Genomic DNA, 26725 nt, shown 5'->3' on the forward strand with positions numbered 1-26725 from the left:
GTGCGGTGTGCTGCTCGGCTTCTTTAATCCATCGTAGACATTCCTTTGCCTTGATTTTGTGCATGGCATACTTGACCTCTGGGCTGCTCTGTCAATGGAAGACTTACAAGCGCTCTTTCAAGACCTGTTCCAGTTTCATATTCTTTGTAAAATAAGGAATTTAAAGGAGATGATTTTATGAAGTATAATAAATGGAGATAATGTATGTTAAAATATAGTTTGGCCAGATTTCTTATTTGTAATGGCAAGAATTTCTCTTAATTTAATAGCAGTTGAGAGCCAATGAAAACACCTGATTTTTCTTTTTATTTTCTTTTCCATGCTTGCTCAAAACTTGCTGTTTTTTCCTTCCCTTTCAGTTTCATTGAGATATAAATGACATACAGCTTTATGTAAGTTTAAGGTGTACAGCATAATGGTTTGTACACTTACATATACATATATATGCATATATGTAAGCATGGTACAGCACACTTACATATATCATGAAATGATTTAATAAGTATAGCAAACATCCATTATCTTATATAGGTACAAAATAAAAAACTTTAAAGATTTTCCTTTGTGATGAGAGCTCTTAGGATTTACTCTTAACAGTTTTCATATATAATATACAGTTTGGTTCAGTCGCTCAGTTGTGTCCGACTCTTTGCAACCCCATGAACTGCACACAGCATGCCAGGCCTCCCTGTCCATCACCAACTCCCGGAATTTACCCAAACTCATGTCCATTGAGTTGGTGATGCCATCCAACCATCTCATCCTCTGTCATCCCCTTCTCCTCTTGTCCTCAATCTTTCCCAGCATCAGGGAGTTTTCAAATGAGTCAGCTCTTTGCATCAGGTGGCCAAAGTATTGGAGTTTCAGCTTCAACATCAGTCCTTCCAGTGAACAGCAAGGACTGATCTCCCTTAGGATGGACTGGTTGGATCTCCTTGCAGTCCAAGGGACTCTCAAGAGTCTTCTCCAACACCACAGTTCAAAAGCATCAATTCTTCGGCACTCAGCTTTCTTTAGAGACCAACTCTAACATCCATGCATGACCACTGGAAAAACCATATCCTTGACTAGATGGACCTTTGTTGGCAAAGTAATATCTCTGCTTTTTAATAAGCTGTCTAGGTTGGTCATAACTTTCCTTCCAAGGAGTAAGCGTCTTCTAATTTCATGGGTGCAATCACCATCTGCAGTGATTTTGGAGCCCCCCAAAATAAAGTCAGCCACTGTTTACCCATCTATATGCCATGAAGTGATGGGACTGGATGCCATGATCTTAGTTTTCTGAATGTTGAGCTTTAAGCCAACTTTTTCACTCTCCTCTTTCACCTTCATCAAGAGGCTTTTTAGTTCCTCTTCACTTTCTGCCATAAGGGTGGTGCCATCTGTATATCTGAGGTTATTGATATTTCTCCCAGCAATCTTGATTCCAGCTTGTGCGTCTTCCAGCCCAGCGTTTCTCATGATGTACTCTGCACGGGAGTTAAATAAGCAGGGTGACAATATACAGCCTTGACGGTGTACTTTCCATGTTGTACTTACATCTCTAGTACTTACATATGTTATAACTTGAAATTGGTACCTTTTGAAGGGGGGATTGAATCATCCAGTTCCCGCCCACCCCGCCCATATAACCTCAGATTCGACATCTTTTTCTGTGAGTGAGTTGAAGTGTAGTTGACCTGCAGCACTCTGTGTGTTTCTGGTGCACAACACGGTGATCCGGTATTTCTCTATGTGTCAAAACGATCATTGCAAGAAGTCTAACTGCCATCTATCATGATACAAAGATAGTTTATTATTGACTGCATTCCCACAGTGTATGTTTTAAAAGAAAAAAGTCCTTTGAGGGGGTATGTGGCCATAGTTTATAACCACTACGGGTCAGGCTTTTCATAAGCAGTTAATGCCCTCTAAAAGTTATCTATGCACACTGTTTTGGCTCTAGAAGAGTTAGTTTCTTTTTTTTTTTTAATATAAATTTATTTATTTTAATTGAAGGCTAATTACTTTACAACATTGTATTGGTTTTGCCATACATCAACATGAATCTGCCACAGGTATACACGTGCTCCCCATTCTGAATGCCCCTCCCACATCCCTCCCCGTACCATCCCTCTGGGTCATCCCAGTGCACCAGCCCCAAGAAACCAGTATCATGCTTCGAACCTGGACTGGCGATTCGTTTCATATATGATATTATACATGTTTCAATGCCATTCTCCCAAATCATCCCACCCTCTCCCTCTCCCTCTCCCACAGAGTCCAAAAGACTGTTCTATACAACATCACTCATTATCAGAGAAATGCAAATCAAAACCACAATGAGGTACCATTTCACGCCAGTCAGAATGGCTGCCATCTAAAAGTCTACAAGCAATAAATACTGGAGATGGTGTGGAGAAAAGGGAACCCTCTTACACTGTTGATGGGAATGCAAACTAGTACAGCCACTATGGAGAACAGTGTGGAGATTGCTTAAAAAACTGGAAATAGAACTGCCTTATAACCCAGCAATCCCACTGCTGGGCATACGCACCAAGGAAACCAGAATTGAAAGACATGTGTGCCCCAATGTTCATCGCAGCACTGTTTATAGTAGCCAGGACATGGAAGCAACCTAGATGTCCATCGGCAGATGAATGGATAAGAAAGCTGTGGAACATATACACAATGGAGTGTTCAGTTCAGTTCAGTCGTTCAGTTGTGTCTGACTCTTTGCAACCCCATGAATCGCAGCATGCCAGGCCTCCCTGTCCATCACGAACTCCCGGAGTTCACTCAGACTCATGTCCATTGACTCAGTGATGCCATCCAGCCATCTCATCCTCTGTCGTCCCCTTCTCCTCCTGCCCCCAATCCCTCCCAGCATCAGAGTCTTTTCCAATGAGTCAAGTCTTCACATGAGGTGGCCAAAGTACTGGAGTTTCAGCTTTAGCATCATTCCTTCCAAAGAACACCCAGGGCTGATCTCCTTCAGAATGGACTGATTGGATCGCCTTGCAATCCAAGGGACTCTCAAGAGTCTTCTCCAACACCACAGTTCAAAAGCATCAATTCTTCGGCACTCAGCTTTGTTCACAGTCCAACTCTCACATCCATACATGACCACTGGAAAAACCATAGCCTTGACTAGACGGACCTTTGTTGGCAAAGTAATGTCTCTGCTTTTGAATATGCTATCTAGGTTGGTCATAACTTTCCTTCCAAGGAATAAGCATCTTTTAATTTCGTGGCTGCAGTCATCATCTGCAGTGATTTTGGAGCCCCCCAAAATAAAGTCTGACACTGTTTCCACTGTTTCCCCATCTATTTCCCATGAAGTGATGGGACCAGATGCCATGATCTTTGTTTTCTGAATATTGAGCTTTAAGCCAACTTTTTCACTCTCCTCTTTCACCTTCATCAAGAGGCTTTTTAGTTCCTCTTCACTTTCTGCCATAAGGAGTGTTACTCAGCCATTAAAAAGAATACATTTGAATCAGTTCTAATGAGGTGGATGAAACTGGAGCCTATTATACAGACTAAAGTTAGCCTGAAAGAAAAACACCAATATAATATACTAATGCATATATATGGAATTTAGAAAGATGGTAACGATAACCCTGTATGCGAGACAGCAATAGAAGAGTTAGTTTCTTTTTATTAGGCTATTCTGTGTCTCCAGCACCAGCTGAACCGTGATCTGTGGTATATTTTCATTTCATTGACAATGAATTCAATTTTGATAACTTTTGTTGGCATTCTGAAATCTCACCTAATTGGGAGTTCGCTAATCACTGGCGTCTAAAGTGCCAAGTAGGAGCACTGTGGGGCCTTTGTTTTCCCTGTGGTGTCATCTTTGAATCTAAATATAAAATAATTGAAATGCAAGAGTGTCTTCTCTTGTACCTCTTTCGATAAAGGAACAGTTTCTTTTAGGTTATTCCCAAGCAGTATTTTTTTATGTTTTTAGAGTAGACTATTCAAAGAATTAAATACTAGTTATGGGTCAAATAACAAATGGATGAGTCATAGGAGATTGTATATTAAGGGAATACAAAATTTTCTTTAATTGATATAAAAGCTAGAATAATTTAGTGTGGAAGAGATAAATACATAAAACATTATTTGTATTTCCTTTGGGCCCTAGTTTTGAATGGTTATTTCTTCCATTGTTAATATACCTCATCCATATTAACAAAATGATTGTTAATAGTGACTTTTTGTACTTCAGAAGAATTTTAGAAAAGGTTATTTCATTTCTTTAAAAAATAAGTTTTTAAAGCATTTAATTTTTTTCTATACAAAAATGTCTGTTTTGCAGATACTCTTTTATTTTCTGTTGTTTGTTATTGTTCAGTTACTAAGTTGTGTCCAACTCTTTATGACCCCATTGACTGCAGCCCACCAGGCTCCTCTGTCCTCCACTATCTCCTGGAGTATGCTCAAATTCATGTCCGTTGAGTCAGTGGTGCTATTAACTGTCTCATCCTCTGCCACCCCCTTTTCCTTCTTTCTTCAGTTTTTCCCAGCATCCGGGTCTTTTTCAGTGAGTCAGCTCTGCATCAGGTGGCTGAAGTATTAGAGCTTTAGCTTTAGCATCTATCCTTCCAATGAATATTCAGGGTTGATTTCCTTTAGGGTTGACTGGTTTGATCTCCTCGCAGTCCAGGGGACTCTCAAGAGCCTTCTCCAGCAACACAGTTTGAAAGCATCAATTCTGCGGTGCCCAGCCTTCTTTATGGTCCAACTCACATATGTACCTGACTACTGGAAAAACCATAGCTTTGACTGTAGGGACCTTTGTTAGCAAAGAGATGTCTTAGCTTTCTAATAAGCTGTCTAGGTTTGTCATAGCAGTCACCATCTGCAGTGATTTTGGAGTCCAAGAAAATAAAATCTGTTACTGCTTTCACTTTTTCCCCCATCTGTTTGCCACAAAGTCATGGTTCTGGATGCCACGATCTTAGTTTTTTGAATGTTAAGTTTCAAGCCAGGTTTTTCACTCTCCCTTTTCACTTTCATCAAGAGGCTCCTTTGTTCCTCTTCACTTTCTGCCATTAGAGTGGTATTATCTGCATATCTGAGGTTGTTGATATTTCTTCTGGCAGTCTTGATTTTATCTTGTGAATTGTCTAGCCTTGTATTTTGCATGATGTACTCTGCATGTATGAGCACTGAAAAATTGATACTTTTGAACTGTGGTGTTGGAGAAGGCTCTTGAGAGTCCCTTGGACTGCAGGGAGATCCAACCAGTCCATCCTAAAGGAAATCAGTCCTGAATATTCATTGGAAGGAATGATGCTGAAGCTGAAGCTCCAATACTTTGGTCACCTGATGCGATTAACTGACTCACTAGAAAAGACCCTGATGCTGGGAAAGATTGAAGGCAGGAGAAGGGGACGACAGAAGATGAGATGGTTGGATGGCATCACTGACTCGATGGACATGAGTTTGAGCAAGCTCTGGGAGTTGGTGATGGACAGGGAAGCCATGGGGTCGCGAAGAGTCAGACACGACTGAGTGACTGAACTGAACTGAACTCTGCATATACGATAAATGAACAGGATGAAATACATATCTTTGTGATAGTCCTTTCCCAGTTTGGAACCATGTCCTGTTCTAACTGTTGCTTCTTGACCCACTTACAGGTTTCTCAGGAGACAAGTAAGGTGGTCTGGTATTCCTGTTTCTTAAAGAATTTTCCAGAGTTTATTGTGATCCACACACTCAAAAGCTTTAGAGTAGTCAGTAACGTAGAAGTGGATGTTTTTCTGGAATTCTCTTGCTTTTTCTATGATCCAGTGAATGTTGGCAATTTGATCTCTGGGTCCTCTAACTTTTCTAAATCCAGCTTGAACATCTGGAAGTTCTCAGTTCACATTCTGCTGAAGCCTAGCTTGAAGGATTTTGAGCATTACCTTGCTAGCATGTGAAATGAGAGCAACTGTATGGTAGTTTATACATTCTCTTGCATTGCCTTTCTTTGGGATTGGAATGAAAACTAACCTTTTCCAGTCCTGTGGCCACTGCTGAGTTTTCCAAATTTGCTGGCATATTGAGTGCAGCAGTTTCACAGCATCATCTTTTAGGATTTGAAATAGCTCAACTGGAATTCCATCACCTCCACTAGCTTTGTTCGTAGTAATGCTTCCTAAGGCCCACTTGACTTCGCATTCCAGGATGTCTGGCTCTAGGTGAGTAACCACACCACTGTGGTTATCTGAGTCAATAAGACCTTTTTTTGTACATTTCTTTTGTATTCTCGCCACCTCTTCTTCTTTTCTGCTTCTATTAGGTCTTTACTCTTTCCGCCCTTTATTGTCCATCCTTGCATGAAATATTCCCTTGATATCACCAGTTTTCTTATCTAAGACATATCACTATAAACTTCACTCTTCAAAACTTCTTTTGCTGCTTCCTATAAATTTTGAATCATAGTGGTTTCCTGTTTCTTCAGCTGTTTTTTTAATTTCCTCTTTCATTTCTTCAGTGGCCCATTGTTTGTTTAGTAGCATATTTAGTCTCCACGTGTTCGTGTTTTTTTGCATTTTATCCTTGTAGTTGGTGTCTAGTCTTACAGCATTGTGGTCAGAAAAGACGCTAGATATGAGTCCAGCTTTCTTAAGTTTATTGTGACTTGTTTTATAACCTAACATGTGAACTATCCTGGAGAATGTTCCTAGTGCATTTGAAAAGAATGTGATTCTGATACTTTGGATAGAATCCTTTCTGTATATTTATTAAGTTCATTTGGCCCATTGTGTTAAGGCCAGTGTTACCTTATTGATTTTCTGTCCATTGATGTAAGTAGGGTGTTAAAGTTTGCTCCTAATATTGGGTTGATGTCAAATTTCTCTTTATGTGTGTTAGTGCTGTATGTGAAAGTGAAGTCACTCAGTTGTGCCCGACTCTTTGTGACCCCATGGATAGTAGCCTGCACCAAGCTCCTCTGTCCATGGGATTTTCAAGGCAAGAGTACTGGAGTGGGTTGCCATTTCCTCCTCCAGGGAATCTTCCCAACCCAGGGATTGAACCCAGGTCTCTCACATTGTAGTACTTTGCATATTTAGGCTCCTATGTTGGGTGCATGTATATTTCCCACTATTATATCTGTTTCTGGATTGAACTCTTGATCATTATGTAATGTCCTTTTTTATCTTTTGTTACTGTTTGTTTTACCATCCGTTCTGTCTGATACAAGTATTGCTCCTCCAACTTTTCTGCTTTTGTTTGCAAGGAATACCTTTTTCCATCTCATCACTGTCAGTCCATGTGTGTTACGTTAGGTCTAAAGTGACTCTCTTGTAGACGGAACATATATGAGTCTTATTTTTGTATTCAGTCAGCTGCTCTGTCTTTTGATTGGACCATTTAGTCTATTTATGTTTAAAATAATTACTGATAGGTATGTTCTTATTGGCATTGTGTTAACTGTTTTTCTGAATAATTTTTGTAATTTATTTCTTTCCTTTGCTCTCTTCCTTTGTGATTTGATGACTATCTTTAGTGTTATATTTGAATTCCTTTCTCTCTTTCATGTGTGTATCAATTACACACTTTTGGTTTGTTGTTACTAAGAGGTTTATATATAGCAATCTATATAAGTTTGAACACATTTTAACTCTGAAATTTTACTCTTCCAATCCATCACATTTACATCATATTTTACATCTTATTTCATGTATTCCTTAGCTAATGGTTGTGGATATAGATAATTTTTCTGCTTTTGTCTTTTAAGCTTTACTGGCTGTATAAGTGGTTAATTTACTACCTTTATGCTTGTCTTTTCCAGTGAGATTTTTCCTTTTGTAATTTTCATATTTCTGGTAGTGGCTTTTTCTACTTTGAGAAGTCTCTGACATTTCTTATAAATCTGGTTTTGTGGTGTTGAATTCTTTCAGCTTTTGTGCGTCTGTAAAATTTTTGGTCTCTCCTTCAAATGGGGAGGAAAACCTTGGTGCGTCATCTTAGCTGCAGGTTTGTCCATTCGTCACTTTAAATGTGCTGTGCTGCCCCCTCCACCCTGTAGAGTTTCTCTTAAAAAGGAAGCTGAAAGCCTTATGGGAGTTTCCTTGTATGTAACTTGTTTCTTTTCCCTTGTTGCTTTTAATACTCTGTTTTATCTTGACTTTTGCTATTTTAATTACAGTGTGTCTTCCTAGTCCTCTTTAGGTTGATCCTCTTTGGGGCTCTCTGTGCTTTGACCTAGATGTCTGTTTCCTTTCCCAGAGAAGGGAAGTTTTCAGCTATTATGTCTTCAAATATGTTCTCTGCCCACTTTTTTTCTTTTTACCTTCTGTGAAAGGGACCTCTATGAAGTGATTGTTAGCATGTTTGATGTTGATTTCAAGATCTTTTAACTGTCCTCATTTTTTAAAATTCTTTTTTTTTCTGTTCTGTTTGATTCCACTGCTCTCTCTTCGTGTTCTCTGATTTGTTCCCCACATCATCTAACCTACTATTCACCCCTTGTAGTGTAGTTTTAATCTCAGTTACTGTATCTCCAGCTCTGTTTGATTACTCTTTGTACTTTCTAACTCTTTGTTAATCTTATCACTGCCCTACATTCTTTATTATGATCATTACCTTAAATTATTTTTTGTGTAGATTGCCTTTCTCCACTTTACTTACTTCTTCCTTTGGGGTTTTATCATATTGTTGAAACATATTCCTCCATTACCTCATTTTGGCTCAGGTACTGTCTTCATTTCTCTATATTTGGTAGGTTTGTTACATTTCCTGATCTTAGAGAAGTGGTCCCTACATGTCCCAGCAGTGCACTCCTCTCTTATCCCCAGAGCTACGTGATCTGGGGTTGCCCCCTATGTAGGTTGCATGGGCCCTTTCATTGTTGCATACCGACTACTGTGGGCAGTCTGGTAGACATGGCCGGCCCTCAGTCTGGTTGGTTGCTATGCCTTGCCGTGTGTAGAGGCTGTCAGCCACTGGTGGGCCAGGCTGTGTCATGCGGTGGCTGATTACAAAGCCCCGGGGGTCCCAGGGCTAGTGCTGGCCCTCTGTTGGGTAGAGTTGTGTGTCATGGTGGCTGGTTTGTATGCTGGGTGTCCGAGATCCCATGTTGGCCTTCTGCTGGATGGGGCCAGTTTCTGACATAGCTGTTTGCCAGGTGCATAGTGTTCAGAAGCTGGTGTTGGCCCTCTTTTGGTTGGGATTGGGGTCCAAGGACTCCCAGGTCTGGTGACTGCCCTTTGCTGCGTAAGTCTGAGTCTTGGGGCTGGTGCTGGCCTACTGGTGAATGTAGGCGGGTCCTAGGTCTTTGACTGCAGAACAAGGGCATCCTAAACCTAGAGTCAGCCTGTTTGTGGATGGGGCCAGGATACAGGGGGTCCCAGGGCTAGCGCTGTGTCAGTGGAGGATGGACTCAAGCTCTGGGGTCTTTGACTGCATGGCTATGGAGATCTGGGGGTTGATGTTAACCAGTGGTTTGTGGGGCTGGGTCCTGAGTTAGCTGGGGGCTCAGAGGAGTCTGTGGCTTCTGGGCTGGTGGTGCGTTAGGCTGGGTCCACCTCTTAGAAGCTTGACCTGAGGTGCCCTCATTCTGGTGCTGACAGGTTGGTGGGTGGAGTCAGGTCCCAGCCCTGATAAGCAAGAAGGAAGATTCCAAACTGGCATTTTCTATTACCACTGTCCTCGTGGTGGCACAAGTTCCCCAAATTGGCTCCCACCAGCATCTGTGTCCCCAAGGTGAGTTCCACTTGCCTCTTTGTCTCCAGGAGGCTCTCCAAGTGGGTCCCACCCAGGCTCTTTTCAGATGACTTCTTCTGCCCTGGGTCTCAAACCAGGTGGCATTTTGTGTGAGCCCCTTAAGAGCGAAGTCTTTGCTGGGAGAGCTATCACCAACCTCAGATATGCAGATGATACTACTCTAAAGGCAGAAAGTGAAAGGGAACTAAAGAGCCTCTTAATGAGGATGAAAGAGGAGAGTGAAAAAGCTGGCTTAAAATTCAACATTCAGGAAACTAAGATCATGGCATCCAGTCCCATCACTTCATGGCATATAGAAGGGGAAAAAGTGAAAGCTGTAAGAGATTTTGTTTTCTTGAACTCCAGAATCACTGCAGATGGTGACTTCAGCCATGAAATTCAGACGCTTGCTCCTTGAAAGAAAAGCTATGACCAACCTAGATAGCTTATTAAAAAGCAGAGACATTACTTTGCCAACAAAGGTCTGTCTAGTCAAAAGTTTTGGTTTTTCCAGTAGTCATGTATGGATGTGAGAGTTGAACCATAAAGAAGGCTGAGCACCGAAGAATTGATGCTTTCAAATTGTGGTGCTGGAGAAAACACTTGAGAATCCCTTGAACAGCAAGGAGATCAAACCAATCAATCCTAAAGGAAATCAACCCTGAATATTCACTGAAATGACTGATCCTGAAGCTGAAGCTCCAGTACCTTGGCCACCTGATGCAAAGAGCTGACTCATTGGAAAAGACCCGGATGCTTGGAAAGATTGAAGGCAAAAGAAAAAGGGAGTGGCAGAGGATGAGATGGTTAGATAACATTAGTGATTCTGTGGACCTGAATCTGAGCAAATTCCAGAAGATAGGATAGTGAGGGACAGGGAAGCCTGGCATGCTTCAGTCCATGGGGTCGCAAAGAGTCAGACACGACTGAGCAGGACTGAACAACATCAGCAGCTCTGTTTCCTGCAGCCCTCTGGCTCCTCAGAAAGCAAGCCTTGCTGGCCTTCAAAACCAGAAGCTCTGGGGGCTCACCTTCCCTGATCAGGAACCCAGTGTGGGACTGGACCACCTCACTTCTCAGGGAGAATCTCTGTGATTCTAATTCTCCTCCCGTTTACAGGTCACCCACCCAGGGTGTTAGGCCTTGACTGTACTGCATCTGTGCCTCTATTATCATCTTCATTTGCTTCCTTCTTTATAGCTTTACTTTTAGTAGATCTTGTCTGCTAGTCTTCAGGTATTTCTCATTAATAGTTGGTCTGTAAGTAGCTCTAAGGTGGGTTCGCCTGTGGGAGAAGATGAGCTCAGCATTTTCCTTCTCTGCCACCCAAGAAGATAGTTTCTTGACATGGTGTTCCAGAAGCTTTAATGGAAATAATACACGTGAATTGTTTTGTTTAAATAAAGTACCATGATTTTTAAATTTCCACAGTATATAATATTTTGCGTGTCATTCAACCATGTTGTACACTAAGGTATTTTTGAAGATAAATGAAGGATGCAGAATTCTCTCTGGAGTTGTGTCTCACATGTTGGACTTCTCAGATGACACTAGTGTGTAAAGAACCCGCCTGCCAACGCAGGAGATGTAAGAGACACGAGTTTGATCCCTGGGTTGGGAAGATTCCCTGGAGGAGGGCATGGCAACCCACTCCAGAGAATGCCATGGACAGAGAGAGGAGCTTGGTAGGCTACAGTCCAAAAAGAGTCGAACACAACTGAAGCGACTTAGCATGAATGTGGCACTTTGGCAGACATTTTAAAGTTTATTTTGAGTTTTACTCATCTAGCGTGTTCTCATTTGATCCTCAGGAAAACTCTGAGAGATAAGAAGTATTCTTTGTTGTATTGGAAGTTAACTTGAGGTTTTCAGTGGTGTCCAGCCCTGTAGAAAGTAGTGGAATCAGTAGATATAAAATCTAGTGTCTTTTCTGCGATACTCCTAGGACGAAATATGTAGGTTAGTGCAGTTCTCATAAGTAGAAGAAATAGCAAGTATTTCAGTTTTTGTTTTTGTTTTTAATTACATTGCTTTACCTTAAAACTGTATTCCCGATTTCTTAAGGAGTATGTTATTAATAGGTTTCACTGAAACATAACAGGGAAATGGTAAGCTTTTTGCGATGTTGAACCTTGTAAGTAGCCCATTTTGCTGGGACACTGAAATGAGGAATCACCCTTTCACATGGATATTGTGGATTAAACCAGTGTTTGAGCATTGTGCACGATACATAGGTACTGTTTTCCCTCTAGGTGGCTCCCTGGGTCTGTACAAATACAGATCATTGAAAACTGTGTTATTCCTACCTCTCTTTTCCCTCCCTGCTCTGTGGGGCTATGCGTTACATTTTAAGTAATTAAACCGTAAAGTCCACTAGGATATAATATCAGCCACTCAATTTAATATAAATTTTAAAAAAGGAATAAGCAAGTTAGAACAAATGTTTGTTAATTACATGCCCATAAATTGAGGGGGACGGGGGGAGGGTAAAGGGGAAAGACAGATAAGTAAAAAAGGTTTATTAGATTTCTGTAATACATTTAATTTGTAGGATGTAATTATATGTACTCGTTATGAGATAAATTGCTTGAACATAGGTGTAGTAATTTATCTGCTCATATATTTTTTATAAAAGAACTTGGTTGGGAAAGGAATAAAAATAGTGCCATATTTATGATACTGCCTTGGTACTAACAGAATTTTAAGATTCAACCGTATAGGTATTTGAGTGCTCTTTTTCTCCCTGACCCTTTAGTACTTTGATCCATAGTAATATGGCATTTGCTTCCGCTACTGTATCAGAAGAACTGGGGGCTTTTACCCCTTTATTCCCGTAACGGCTCTTCATTCCTAAACTGCTTTCTTCCCTTGGCATCTGTGAAAAGATCCCTGGTTTTCTCATTCCTCTCTCAATCATTTCTTGTTGTTACGAGTATGTCTTAAATACAGGTGCCTTAACAGGCTTCGGTGCTTGATTTCCTTTTGTTTCTGCTTTCTGTGCTCTCTCACCATGCGCAGTTAGCTGACGTCAGAGTTGCAGCTACCATTTATGTGCCGTTGGTTTCCAAGTCCCTGTCCCTAGTCCATTTCTGTCTAGCTTCCAACCAGATTTTCACCTGTCTGCCATGGCAGTCTCATAGTAGGTATTCCATAAACATTTGTGCAATGGATGAATGCTTAGAACTTAGCGTGTGCTCTCCCTACTAAAACAACCTGTCCTCTCTCTTCTCTTGAAACAGTGTCTCAGTATCTAAGCTTAACCTGAAAGCATTTGACTCCTTCGCCTTTCCCTCACTCTGCCTTAGCCGCAATTACCAGTTCCTATGTCTCTGCGCTTGGAGAAAGGGCTGACTTGGGTGCGCTGCCCCCATCCTGCAAACTTGCTTTGATGACATTCTAGTCAGGCTTCTAATTTAGGCCTTAATCACAAGGCAGTGTAATTACAAGTTCACTTTTGTGTCTCATCTTTCTTCCCCCCAAGTTTGTAGGCATGTAATAAATAAATATTTGTCCTAATATGTTTTGTTGTTATTTCCTTTCTCAAATTTGTGTTAGATTGAGTGGGTGATGTTATGGATTGATGTGCTTCGTAGTTTATTGCATCTTAGAAAGAGATGCTAATAGAGTATTTTTGAACCCTGCTTGTAAGAATCTAAGATTTGAGTGAAGAATCAGTATGGACAGATAGTTCTCAGAAGTATTTCCTCTTAAATCCCTTAAAACCTGACCATACACAAAATGTTAAATAGTGTACAGAGTGAATAGCACAAGTATCTTTAAGGATATACATATTGTGTGGTACATTAAATGATAAAATGATACAATTTGATATATAGGGTCAGTGGTGTATATGTAGACGACATAGAAATAGTAAGGTATTGTTTTCTTGGCATTGTCTTGGGTAGTAAGTTAATGTAGTTAAGTCAGAATGTCTCTTGTTGTGTTTTTTGTTGTTCAGTTGCACAGTCGTGTCTGGCTCCTTGTGACCTCATGGATTGCAGCACGCCGGACTTCCCTATCCTTCCCTATCTCCTGGAGTTGGCTCAAACTCATGTCCATTGAGTTGGTGATGCCATCCAACCATCTCATCCTCTGTCATCCCCTTTTCCTCCCGCCTTCAGTCTTTCCCAGCATCAGGATCTTTGTCAATGTGTTCGTTCTTTGCATCAGGTAGCCAAAGTATTGGAGCTTCAGCATCAGTCTTTCCAATGAATATTCAGGACTGAGTTCCTTTAGGATGGACTGGTTGGATCTCCTTGCAGTCCAAGGGACTCTCAAGAGTCTTCTCCAGCACCACAGTTCAAAAGCATCAATTCTTCAGCACTCAGCTTTCTTTATAGTCTAACTCTCACATCCATACATGACTACTGGAAAAACTGTAGCTTTGACTGTATAGACCTTTGCTGGTGAGGTAATGTCTCTGCTTTCTATCTAGATTTGTCTTAACTTTGCTTCCAAGGAGCAAGCATCTTTGAATTTCATTGCTACACTCACAGGCCACAGGGATTTTGGAGCCCAAGAAAGTATAGTCTGTCACTGTTTCCATTGTTTCCCCATCTATTTGCCATGAAGTGATGGAACTGGATGCCATGATCCTAGTTTTTTGAATGTTGAATTTTAAGCTAGCATTTTCACTCTCCTCTTACATCCTCATTAAGAGCCTCTTTAGTTCCTTTTAACTTTCTGCCATAAGAGTGGTGTCATCTGCATGTCTGAGGTTATTGATATTTCTCCTGACAGTCTTGATTTCAGCTTGTGATTCATCCAGCCTGGCATTTCGCATGATGTACTCTGCATAAGTTAAGTAAATGGGGTGACAATATACAGCCTTGACACACTTCTTTCCTAATTTTGAACCAGTCTGTTGTTCCATGTTTGGTTTTAACTGTTGCTTCTTGACCTGCATATAGGTTTCTCAGGAGGCAGGTAAGGTGGTCTGGTATTCCAATCTCTTAAAGAATTTTCCACAGTTTGTTGCATTCTGCACAGTCAAAGGCTTTACTGTAGTCAATAAAGCAAAAGTAGATGTTTTTCTGGAATTCTCTTGCTTTTTCTATTATCCAACGAATGTTGACAATTTGATCTCTGGTTCCTCTGCCTTTTCTAAATCCAGCTTGTACATCTGGAAATTTTCAGTTCACGTACTGTTGAAGCCTAACTTGAAGGATTGGTTGGTTTTCTGTGATTGTGGTTTTCAGTCTGTCTGCCCTCTGATGGAGAAGGATAAGAGGCTTATGGAAGCTTCCTCATGGGAGTGACTGACAGAGTGGGAAACTGGGTCTTGTTCTGATGGGTGGGGCCATGCTCAATAAATCTTTAATCAATTTTCTGTTGAAGGGAAGGGCTGTGTTCCTTCCCTGCTATTTGACCTGAGGCCAAACTATAGTGGAGGTAATGAAGATAACCTCCTTCAAAAGGTTCCAGGCACACACTTTTACCCTCAGTGCCTCCAGCCCTGCAGCAGGCCACCACCAACCCACGCCTCGGCCGGAGACTCCTGGACCCTCACGGGCAAGTCTGGGTCAGTCTCTTGTGGGGTCACTGCTCCTTTCTCCTGGGTCCTGGTGCACACAGGGTTCTGTTTGTGCCCTCCAAGAGTCTGTTTCCCCAGTCCTGTATAAGTTCTGGCAGCTCTGTGGTGGGTTAATGGTGACCTCCTCCAAGAGGGCTTATGCCATACCCAGGTCTTCTGCACCCAGAGCCCCTGCCCCTGCAGCAGTCCACTGCGAACTCGTACCTCCTCAGGAGACACCCAAACACAGTTCTGTCTCAGTCTCTGCGGGGTCTCTGGGTCCTGGTGCACACAAGTTATGTTTGAGCCCTCCAAGCGTCTCTGGCAAGTACGGGGTTTGGTTCTAAATGCAATTTTGCAGTAGACAGACTGAAAACCACAGTCGTGGAAAACTAACCAATCTGATCACATGGACAGCAGCCTTGTCTAACTCAGTGAAACTATGAGCCATGCCGTTCAGGGCCACCCAAGACAGACAGGTCATGGTGGAAAGTTCTGACAAAACGTGGTCCACTGGAGAAGGGAATGGCAAACCACTTCACTATTCTTGCCTTGAGAACCCCATGAACAGTATAAAAAGGCAAAAAGATAGGACACTGAAAGATAAACTCCACAGGTTGGTAGGTGTCCAATATGCAACTGGAGATCAGTGGAGAACTAACTCCAGAAAGAATGAAGAGATGGAGCCAAAGCAAAAACAACACCCAGTTGTGGATGTGTGGTGATGGAAGTAAGTCTGATGCTGTTAAGAGCAATATTGCATAGGAACCTGGAATGTCAGGTCCATGAATCAAGGCAAATTGGAAGTGGTCAAACAGGAGATGGCAAGAGTGAACATACACATTTTAGGAATCAGCGAACTAAGATGGACTGGAATGGGTGAATGTAACTCAGATGACCATCATATCTACTTCTGTGGCCAAGAATCCCTTAGAAGAAATGAAGTAGCCATCATAGTCAACAAGAGAGTCCGAAATGCAGTAATTGGATTCAGTCTCAAAAATGACAGAATGATCTCAGTTCATTTCCAAGGCAAACCATTTAGTATCACAATAATCCAAGCCTACGCCCTAACCAGTAATGAGGAAGAAGCTGAAATTGAACAGTCCTATGAAGACCTACCGGAGAAGGCAATGGCACCCCACTCCAGTACTCTTGCCTGGAAAATCCCATGGATGGAGGAGCCTGGTGGGCTGCCGTCTATGGGGTCACACAGAGTTGGACACGACTGAAGCAACTTAGCAGCAGCAGCAGCAGCATGAAGACCTACAAGACATTCTAGAACTAACCCAAAAAAAGACGTCCTTTTCATTATAGGGGACTGGAATGCAAAAGTAGAAAGTCAAGAAATACCTGCAGTAGCAGGCAAATTTGGCCTTGAAGTACAGAATGAAGAAGGGCAAAGGCTAGCAGAGTTTGCCAAGAGAACACACTGGTCATAGCAAACACCCTGTTCCAACAACACAAGAGAAGAGTCTACACATGGACATCACCAGATGGTCAACATCAAAATCAAATTGATTATATTCTTTGCAGGCAAAGATGGAGAAACTATACAGTCAGCAAAAACAATTCGGGAGCTGACTGTGGCTCAGATCATAAACTTCTTCTTGCCAAATTCAGACTTAAATTGAAGAAAGTAGGGAAAACCACTAGGCCATTTAAATATGACCTAAATCAAATCCCTTACAACTTTACAGTGGACATGAGAAATAGATTCAAGGGATTAGATCTGATAGAGTGCCTGAAGTACTATGGACAGAAGTTTGTGACATTGTACAGAAGGCAGTGATTGAGACCATTCCCAAGAAAAAGAAATGCAAAAAGGCAAAATGGTTGTCTGAGGAGGCCTTACAAACAGCTATGAAAAGAAGAGAAGTGAAAGGCAAAGGAGAAAAGGAAAGATATACCACATTGAATGCAGAATTCCAGAGAATAGCAAGGAGAGGTAAGAAAGCCTTCCTCAGTGATCAGTGTGAACAAATAGAGGAAAACAATAGAATGGGAAAGACTAGAGATCTCATCAAGAAAATTAGAGATACCAAGGGAACTTTTCATGCAAAGATGGGCACAATAAAGGACAGAAATGATACTAACAAAAGCAGAAGATATTAAGAAGAGGTGGATAGAATACACAGAAGAACTATACGAAAATGATCTTAATGACCCAGATAACCACAATAGTGTGATCACTCACCTAGAGCTAGACATCTTGGAATGTGAAGTCAAGTGGGCCTTAGGAGGCATCACTACGAACAAAGCTAGTAGAAGTGATGGAATTCCAGTTGAGCTATTTTAAATCCTAAAAGATGATGCTGTGAAAGTGCTGCACTCAATATGCCAGCAAATTTGGAAAACCCAGCAGTGGCCACAGGACTGGAAAAGGTTAGTTTTCATTCCAATCCCAAAGAAAGGCAATGCCAAAGAATGCTCAAACTACTGCACAATTGCACTCATCTCACATGCTAGCAAAGTAATGCTCAAAATTCTCCAAGGCAGGCTTCAACAGTACGTGAACCGTGGACTTCCAGATATTCAAGCTGGATTTAGCAAAGGCAGTGGAACCATAGATCAAATTGCCAGCATCTGTTGGATCACTGAAAAAGTGAGAGAGTTCCAGAAAAACATATACTTCTGTTTATTAACTATGCCAAAGCCTTTGACTGTGTGGATCACAACAAACTGTGGAAAATTCTGAAAGAGATGGGAATACCAGACCACCTGACCTGCCTGCTGTGAAATCTGTATACAGGTCAAGAAACAACAGTTAGAACTGGACATGGAACAACATACTGGTTCCAAATCTGGAAAGGAGCCAAGGCTGTTGTCACCCTGCTTCTTTAGCTTATATGCAGAGTACATCATGAGAAATGCTGGACTGGATGAAGCACAAGCTGGAATCAAGATTGCTGGGAGAAATATCAATAACCTCAGATATGCAGATGACACTACCCTTATGGCAGAAAGAGAACAACTAAAGAGCCTCTTGATGAAAGTGAAAGAGGAGAGGGAAAAAGCTGGCTTAAAGCGCAACATTCAGAAAACTAAGATCATGGCATCCATCCCATCTCTTAATGGCAAATAGATGGGGAAACGATGGAAACAGTGAGAGACTTTATTATTTTGGGCTCCAAACTCACTGCAGATGGTGACTGCAGCCATGAAATTAAAAGATGCTTGTTCCTTGCAAGAAAAGTTATGACCAACCTTGACAGCTTATTAAAAAGCAGAGATATTTTTTGCCAACAAAGGTCCATCTAGTCAAAGCTATGATTTTTCCAGTAGTCATGTATGGGTGTGAGAGTTGGACTATAAAGAAATTTGAGCACCAAAGAATTGATGCTTTTGAACTGTGGTGTTAGAGAAGACTCTTGAGAGTCCCTTGGACAGCAAGGAGATCCAACCAGTCCATCCTAAAGGAACTCAGTCCTGAATATTCATCGGAAGAACTGATCCTGAAGCTGAAACTCCAATACCTTGGCCACGTGATGTGAAGAACTGACTCATTGGAAAAGACTCTGATGCTGGGAAAGATTGAAGATGGGAGGAAAGTGGGACGACAGAGGATGAGATGGTTGGATGGCATCCCTGACTCAGTGGACATGAGTTTGAGTAAACTCTGGGAGTTGGTGATGGACAGGGAGGCCTGGCGTACTGCAGTCCGTGGGGTTGCAAAGAGTCAGACATGACTGAGCGACTGAAGTGAACTGAACTTGAAGGATTTTGAGCATGACCTTGCTAGCATATGAAATGAGTGCAATAGTGCAGTAGTTTGAACATTCTTTGACATTGCCCTTCTTTGGTATTGAAATGAAAACTGACCTTTTCCAGTCCTGTGGCCACTGCTGAGTTTTCCAAATTTGCTGGCATATTGAGTTCAACACTTTCACAGCATCATCTTTTAGGATTTAAAATAGCTCAACTGGAATTCCATCACCTCCACTAGCTTGGTTTGTAGTGATGCTTCTTAAGGCCCATTTGACTTCACACTCCAGGATGTCTGGCTCTAGCTGAGTGATCACACCATTGTGGTGATCTGGGTCATTAATATCTTTTTCTTATAGTTCTTCTGTATATTCTTTCCACCTCTTCTTAATATCTTCTGCTTTTGTTAGTATCATTTCTGTCCTTTATTGTGTCCATCTTTGCATGAAAAGTTCCCTTGGTATCTCTAATTTTCCTGACGAGATCTCTAGTCTTTCCCATTCTATTGTTTTCCTCTATTTCTTTACATTGTTGACTTAGGACTGCTTTCTTATCTCTTCTTCCTGTTCTTTGGAACTTTGCATTCGGAAGTGTATACCTTTCCTTTTGCCTTTCACTTCTCTTCTTTTCATAGCTGTTTGTAAGGCCTTCTCAGACAACCAGTTTGCCTTTTTAATTTCTTTTTCTTGGGGATGGTTTTCATCTTTGCCTGCTGTGCAACCTCCATCTATAGTTCTTCAGGTACTCTATCAGATCTAATCCCTTGAATCTATTTGCCATTTCCACTGTATAATCCTAAGGGATTTGTTATGTTTAAACCAGTCTTTTTAAGGATGTAAATATCTTAACTTGGTACAGTGGAAAGCATAGCTTTTTGCTTTTGGTTAAGCTGTTTTTTAAATTATTCTTGGTTTGGCATAGGCATAATTATCTCTTCTGCATTGCAGATAAAAAGGAAAAATCTGTTTTAAGAAAATATTTACATGCAGTGTCGTGTTCCAGTGTTGGGGCTGATGTCCTTGATCTTAGGACTCCTGCCTCACATCTACTCTTTGTATCTCTGAGTCATGTTGAGACTAATTGAAGAGCTGTTGCTAAAGAACATGTAGGATTACCACTCATCTTCTCCCACTTTTTTGTGCCTCCCTAGGTACATGGACTGTATCGCACAACAGGTGCTAGTTTTGAGAAGGCCCAGCAGGAGTTTGCAACAGGTGTGATGTCCAACAAAACTGTCCAGACCGCGGCCGCAAACGCAGCTTCAACTGCAGCGAGCAGTGCAGCTCAGAATGCGTTCAAGGGTAACCAAATTTAGAGAGTCTTCCGACAACGCACTGTTACCTTTTGATTGTACTTTTTTCTCTAGTTACTGTATTCTATACATTTTTTTTTTGTTCCAAACACACAGTACACACAGCACGTATATTTCCTAATCTCTTGTGCATGGGCTAAAAGCAGAAAAACTTCCTCGTCTTATTATTTACCTGACAGTTTCTCAATAGTTCAGTGCCCCTTGCAGAAAAAATATTACATACAAAATAAACATTCTCCATATTTTTGGGGGGATGAATATTCAGCAAATTATTTCAGTGGTGACACACTGAAATTAACATGGCACTTACTAGAAAATGCACTTAGTACTTGCTGCAGTCCTTCTGTCCAGAATCTTAGACATAAAAATTACACATTTGAGCAGTAAAGCAATGCTTCATTCCTTTTCCTTATTTATATTGAAAGAAATAGGACATCTGAAATTTAGGGACTTTTAAATTGGCTTGCTTTTTAGCGGTTTCAGTCACCGGTGAAGAGCCTGTGCTTTTCAAAGCAGATAATGTAAATTTTATCTTTTTATTTTCTTTATTTAGAGTAGTTGATATTTTGATAATCAATCTCTGATCTTGCATGGATACCATGTTTCTTAAAAGAATTAGTATTTTGGGTTATGCACTGCTTATGGTTGTAGGATTGGGGACTTGTTTATAGAATCATAGAAATGATTTTCTATAATACTTTCTTTTAAATAAAAATGTACTGGGATGTAATATGAAGATATAATATAATATGCAGTGCATTATCCAAAAAAAGTAGATAATTGGTGGAATAGGATGTAGTGATGATAATACCTTTTTGTTTTTAATTTTCAGTATTCATGCCATAGTAAAATATTACTGTTTGGAAACTTTGGTATATTCTTGTGGCTACTCTTTTTAATTGAACTGAGCTTGTGTTGGGCAGCTCTCTTTTGGGGTATGCTTGTGTACTTTTTAACAGAGGTGTTAAAGTCTAGCCTGACTCCATGTCCTGAAAGAACATAACAGTATTTAAGATATTATTTTTTTTAGCCTCTCATGTCTAGTTGGCATTAAAAAGACCCTGATACTTCACTATACTTGAATCCCTAATGCACCTCAGTCTTTGAATTTTTGAGACACACTGAACACACTAAAATCTGTAGCAATAGAAAAAATAAAACATTTAACTTGAACCAAGCAAGAAAATACAGATATAGTTGAATGCATTAATTATGAACATAATCATGTTAAAATTGTTACTATGCAGCACAGGACTTCATTCTTATAGTATACTTGGATTGAAACTTTGAATCATTTTTAATAACTGATTAAATGCCTCAAAGACACTTGTAAAGTCATAGTACTATTGTTTTGGAAGTCATTAGCAGACCTCAGATTGCAGAATAATGAGTATGTTGTATGCAATTTGATTTTAAGGAAGGGGTAGTCTGTTGGATTATATTATTTGATACTAAAAAATCAGCTGGGTGTAAATGGTTAAATCATTTTTATTCTTCCCCCCAAATTTGGAGTTAAAATGAGTTTCATCCTAGAGGTAGGAAGGTAAATTCTCCTATTTATGAAAGAAGCTTTGTGTGATGCTAGGTATAACTCAGCTTCATCCAGATGGTGTTTACATTTGATTTATTTGGGGCTTTGTTGAAGTAATATACTTGGAAGATATTTCTTTTACTCTGATGAAAATAGGATTCAGAGTATGAATTTAAAGCTGTTTTTATGAATATTTCTGATCAGTGATAATCTCTACCTACTTTCTCAACCAAATAAGCCCATTCAAGTTTTTTAGAGCCTATAATCTTACTGAAAAATGTTTCATCAGTATGCTTTGTTGAGCGTGGATTTTACAAATATTCAAAACATTAACCACAAAATACAACAAAAGCACTTAGGTCTGTCATTATCTTTCAAGTTCCTTTTGTTTCTCCTTAAACTACAGATGAAAACTTTATCATAGAGACTTTTGAAGAATACTGAGATATCAATACTTTTCTTCAAGAATTATGAATGCTTCTCTCTCTTCTGTAGAAATCCTCTATTGCTAAGTAGCAAAGAATAATTACAACCAACAGTACCTTTTTTTTTTTTGTTTGGATGGCGGAAGTGTTGTTTTAAATTCCAGTTATTTGGGTTAATACAAGCTTATAAAGAGAAAAATGTTTTTTAAAAACATAAATGTGCATTAAAATGATGGCACTGCTTAACAGTTTGATAAGGTAGAGGAGTTTTTAATTCTTATAATCTCTATTCTCTTAACAACTATTAGTAAATAGTCACATTTGCACTCAGTAAAAGATTGGCATTTGTTAGTGGTTTATATTTGATATTAGTATTACCCAGTATCACAATCATGAAATGGTCTTCACATTGTAAGGAGCCACGTCAGTTTTCAGTTTGTAGTATTGTTTTGGCTATTTTATTTCAAACGAAAGTTTGAACACTGGAAAATCATTGCTCAGTGGTGTTTAATTTGGAACTTGGATTATTTATCTAAGGATGTCTGTATATTTTGTCAATGAGTACTATTGCGCTGCCATTATGGTGATTGTCATGGTTCTATATAAATGCCCTCCATCTGTCCCTCTACTGTTGCATGTTTTCGGTGGTTTGGAAGTTTTGTATATTTATTGTATTAACACAGAGTGTCATAAAATAAAATGCTGTTTACTGGATGTTTGTTTGTGTAATTTTAAATACTGTATTAGCACTTCAGAGGCAGTAATTATACAGAGGACTCAATGTATATAGAAATACCACATTTGATTTTTTAAAATGACATGACAGTTCTTCTGTTGGTTTAGACCTTTGTAGGTAGTGGAACATGAGATTCACTAGTTAAATAGTTCGACCACTGTAAGGTCAAAATACGCAGACTAGAAGCTAGATTGAAAACAGAAAACCCGTGTTGTGGCCCAGACCTCCCCTGCGGGCTCACATGGACGCCTCTGTTCTAGTATTGTGTTGACGCGATTGGGCTTGTTTTCTGTTCCCTAAACTCACTACCTGTTGTTGTTTTATGTACTGATGAAAGTACCAATTTGTGTATTGTTGGATTTTTCATCTGATTATCTAAAGAGGATATAAAAAATATAGTCTAAAAAAAGTGTTCATGGTGAATCTCATTTGAGAAATTCATGTTAAATTAAAATAGGAACAGCATTTTAGTTTTCTGGGTGTTACCTAAAAGTGACTTTGGACTTTCACTGGATATAGGCCTTTTGTAAATCATGTTGATACAATGTATGGTTTGCATTTTAGAGGGAGTTTATGTTTAATTAAGTTTTAGTTTCTGTAAATCCTTTGTAGTACATAATGCTTTTTATAGTTATTGCTTTATCTTTTTCTGAAAACACTGGCATTAGCACCTAATTTTGCATTTTTATTGGTAAAAATCTACACTGTTTCTGTACAGAATCTGTTGCATTTTTGTGCAGTTTTCCCTTATTAGAATTTCTGTGCTGTCACTCATCATTGCACTGTGATTCTTTCATTTTTTCCTTAAGCTAAATGTTTAAAGGAATTTACTGATTCCTTGTGATTAAGAACTTTAGAGGTGAAATAAAAGCGGTTAATGTAAAAATAATTGAGGATGTTTAAAAATCTGTACTTTGATAGATTTTTCAAGTGCCATAGTATAAATTTATTTAGAGTAGAACTGTGTGTTTTAAAACACTAGAATTTTTTATAATACTTGTTTATTAAACTAAAAGGTTGTATCTCGGTGGTTAAATATTATGGAAAGTGAAGTATTTCTACCAGAATTTTAGGGTACATTTTATACAACAGCACACTTTTTGTTAACAATGAGTATTTTTAAACTTTAAGATTTATCACAATCTATAGAAAGATAGAAAGGAATCTGTAGAAAATTTCTAAGCTAGCCAGATGTTGCCTCTAATCTATCCTAGATAAATACAATAGATGTCCTTGATTAGAAGATTCTAGCAAAATAGGGAAAGGCTCCCCTCTAGTGTTCTTACCCCTCTTGTGGGCTTCATATTTACAGTTTAACTATGTGGTTTTGATAAGACAAAGCCTTCAACTTAGAGAATTTTCATCAGCACTGTTTATGTTTTCAAATGGCAAGGGGCATAGGAGCCAGCAGGTAACAGTGCAGTGAGTGTTAAATTTTATCTAAATCTTGATTTATTTTTCAGCTCATAACTTTCTGGAGTTGGCGTAGCTGATGGTGTAGTTAAAATTCTTCTGCCACTAAACCCATTTTATCTTTACTGGAGATAGAAAGTCGTTAATCCTCTTCTGCCTTATAGTGTTTCATATGTTGACTATTATCTTTTGTACATTTAAACAGTTGAATTTGTAGAACCATAGAATGCACATTTTATTTAACTCTTTGTTTTATAGTACTTAGCTTTAATCCTAGAATTCCTCCAGAACTCTTTAAAAATTTTGTGGGCCAGTAATTCTCAAGATAAATCATGGTCATGAGTCGTTGTTACCGTGACAGTTTACATTATTATTCAGGAAGAAAATGCCCCGAATAACTGTTTTTCTTCTGGTGGTTACAGAAGTTCCCACAACATTATTGTCTCCTACACAAAAACTGAGCCCACTGGGCATACACATCCCTCCAACTAGTTTTCTTCTAGTATGAAAGAAATGTGTATCTGTTGTGGGACTACTGAAAAATGTGGAAAATAAGTGAGAAAATAAAGCAATATGTAATTTTTCTCATCTAGAGATACCACTTTTAATGCTTACTGTACTTTTTGCTTTCTTTTTGTATACATACATATTTTATATAGTTAAAGGATATAAATAGTGGGAATTTTTATCCTGTTTTTCCCTTACTTGGTATTATATCATAATGACCTGCTAGTTAAGCTTTTAAAATTAACTTATTTATAAAATTAAAATTACATTTCATATAAATTAAAAAAAATATTTACAGCAAAAGGAGTTACAGTGGTTCATAATTTTATACCCACAAATAGGTACTGTTAAAATTTGGTTCATTTCTTTCCGTTAATTTTCCAGGAAGGCCACTTTTTCCCCTAATATTAAGAAATAAGATTTCCCTCTACAGCCTTGTAATTGGTCTTTTAAGGAGTTCTGTCTAGCTTTCACAAACCCCATTTCTTTGGACCCCTGAAGACCACATTGGCACCGGATGTCACCTGGCCATAGTGGACTCATACATGGCTCATTAAATTTTTACTCTGAAAGTAGATTTGTCTAGAATTATACTGTTTCAGAGTTGGGCCATGTGGATAATCATATTCTGCCAAGACTTTGAAAGAGTTACCAGAAAACTGATGTGTGCTGAAAGTGGAGAATGAAGCAGACATGCAGAAGAAGTCAGATGAAGGACATAGGAAAGGCCTTACCAGCTCTCTGTTTCTTTTGTGAGGCCTGGCTGTTCACCCCTTTTTTGTTAGCTGGATATCACATTCTCCAAGTAATATTCTTACCCTTTTCCTTCTGAGCTATCTTGAGTCGATTTCCTATGGCTTTTTGCTAGAGAATTTTAACTTACACAATGGTTTGTAATCTTTTTTCCAATTCTGATATAAATATGTTGAATTTTTCCTATTGATGAATTAGTTCTGTAACAGCGGCTGTATATGCATGTATCACATGTTATTTTTCAAATCCTGTTACTCTTTTAGGTTCTGAATTTCAGTTTTTTTCTTTTTTATTATAAATAACTTACCAAGAAATATATTATTGCTAAATTGCAGACCCAAGCTTGTGTTCTTTCCTTAGGACAATATGCTTGGTCAAAGTGTAAGTATAGATTTTTATGATCTTGGATGTGCATTGTCAAATTGCTCTCCAGAAAATTGTATCAATTTACGCCCTCCATCTCCATCTTTATTTACACTGTGCTGTGATTGGATGTTCCTTTTCTAAGAAGGCTTTGGCATCAGTAGGCTTTAACAAATAATCGGAGGGTTTTCTGAGCATTCTGGTTTCCCACAGATGATGGGCTCAGCTGATACTCCTTGTTTATAAATAGGAGTGACCACGTATCTTGTATCTACAGAGGAATCTTCTACTTGCTGAAAGCCCTAAGCTAAAGATGACTAGTACAGGATGGAAAAAAAATTGCTGGCCAAGGTAGCCAATCCACTGAGGCTCTCTAGGTAAAAACTAGATTGGGTTTAACAACAGGTTATATTATTCTTCACAGTTTTTAGGACAATGCTTCATTTTTAAGATCGACTCTAAATGATATTAGTCTGGACAGAAGATTCTTTTAACTTTTTTCTAAAAATAACATACTATTGGGGACTTTCTGTATATCAGAAACTGTACTAAATGCTTCACTTAAGTCGGTTACTTAACCCTCACACCAAGCCTGTGCTGGAATTTCTGTTCTTGGGCCCCGTTTTAGAGGAATAGGAAATCACCCCAGTCACTCAGTGAGTGGTGGCGGTGGCAGGGGAGAGGCAGCCAGCACAGGCCCCCGATTCTTGGCGAATGTGGGGTTGCTTCCACCACCCGGTGCCACCTCTCTCCAGTTCTCTCTTTTCCATCTTCCACATTT

General features: G+C 39.5%; 1 protein-coding gene across 7 annotated transcripts in view; it reads left to right on the forward strand.

The window, feature by feature from the left end:
• Positions 1 to 26725, forward strand: part of SCAMP1 (secretory carrier membrane protein 1) — a 150707-nt gene that overhangs the window by 100885 nt on the left and 23097 nt on the right. For 5 of the 7 annotated variants that reach the window (NM_001076054.2, XM_059890510.1, XM_059890512.1 and 2 more), the window contains one exon: positions 20055 to 20205. In NM_001076054.2, the coding sequence (NP_001069522.1) occupies positions 20055 to 20205 (151 nt within the window). Of the gene's footprint in view, positions 1 to 20054; positions 22887 to 26725 lie in introns of those variants that run through there. The other 2 variants (XM_005211208.5, XM_010808829.4) reach the window with 1 other exon arrangement.

The sequence above is a fragment of the Bos taurus genome, chromosome 10, assembly GCF_002263795.3.
Source record: "Bos taurus isolate L1 Dominette 01449 registration number 42190680 breed Hereford chromosome 10, ARS-UCD2.0, whole genome shotgun sequence".
In the NCBI taxonomy this organism is placed as follows: Eukaryota; Metazoa; Chordata; class Mammalia; order Artiodactyla; family Bovidae; genus Bos; species Bos taurus.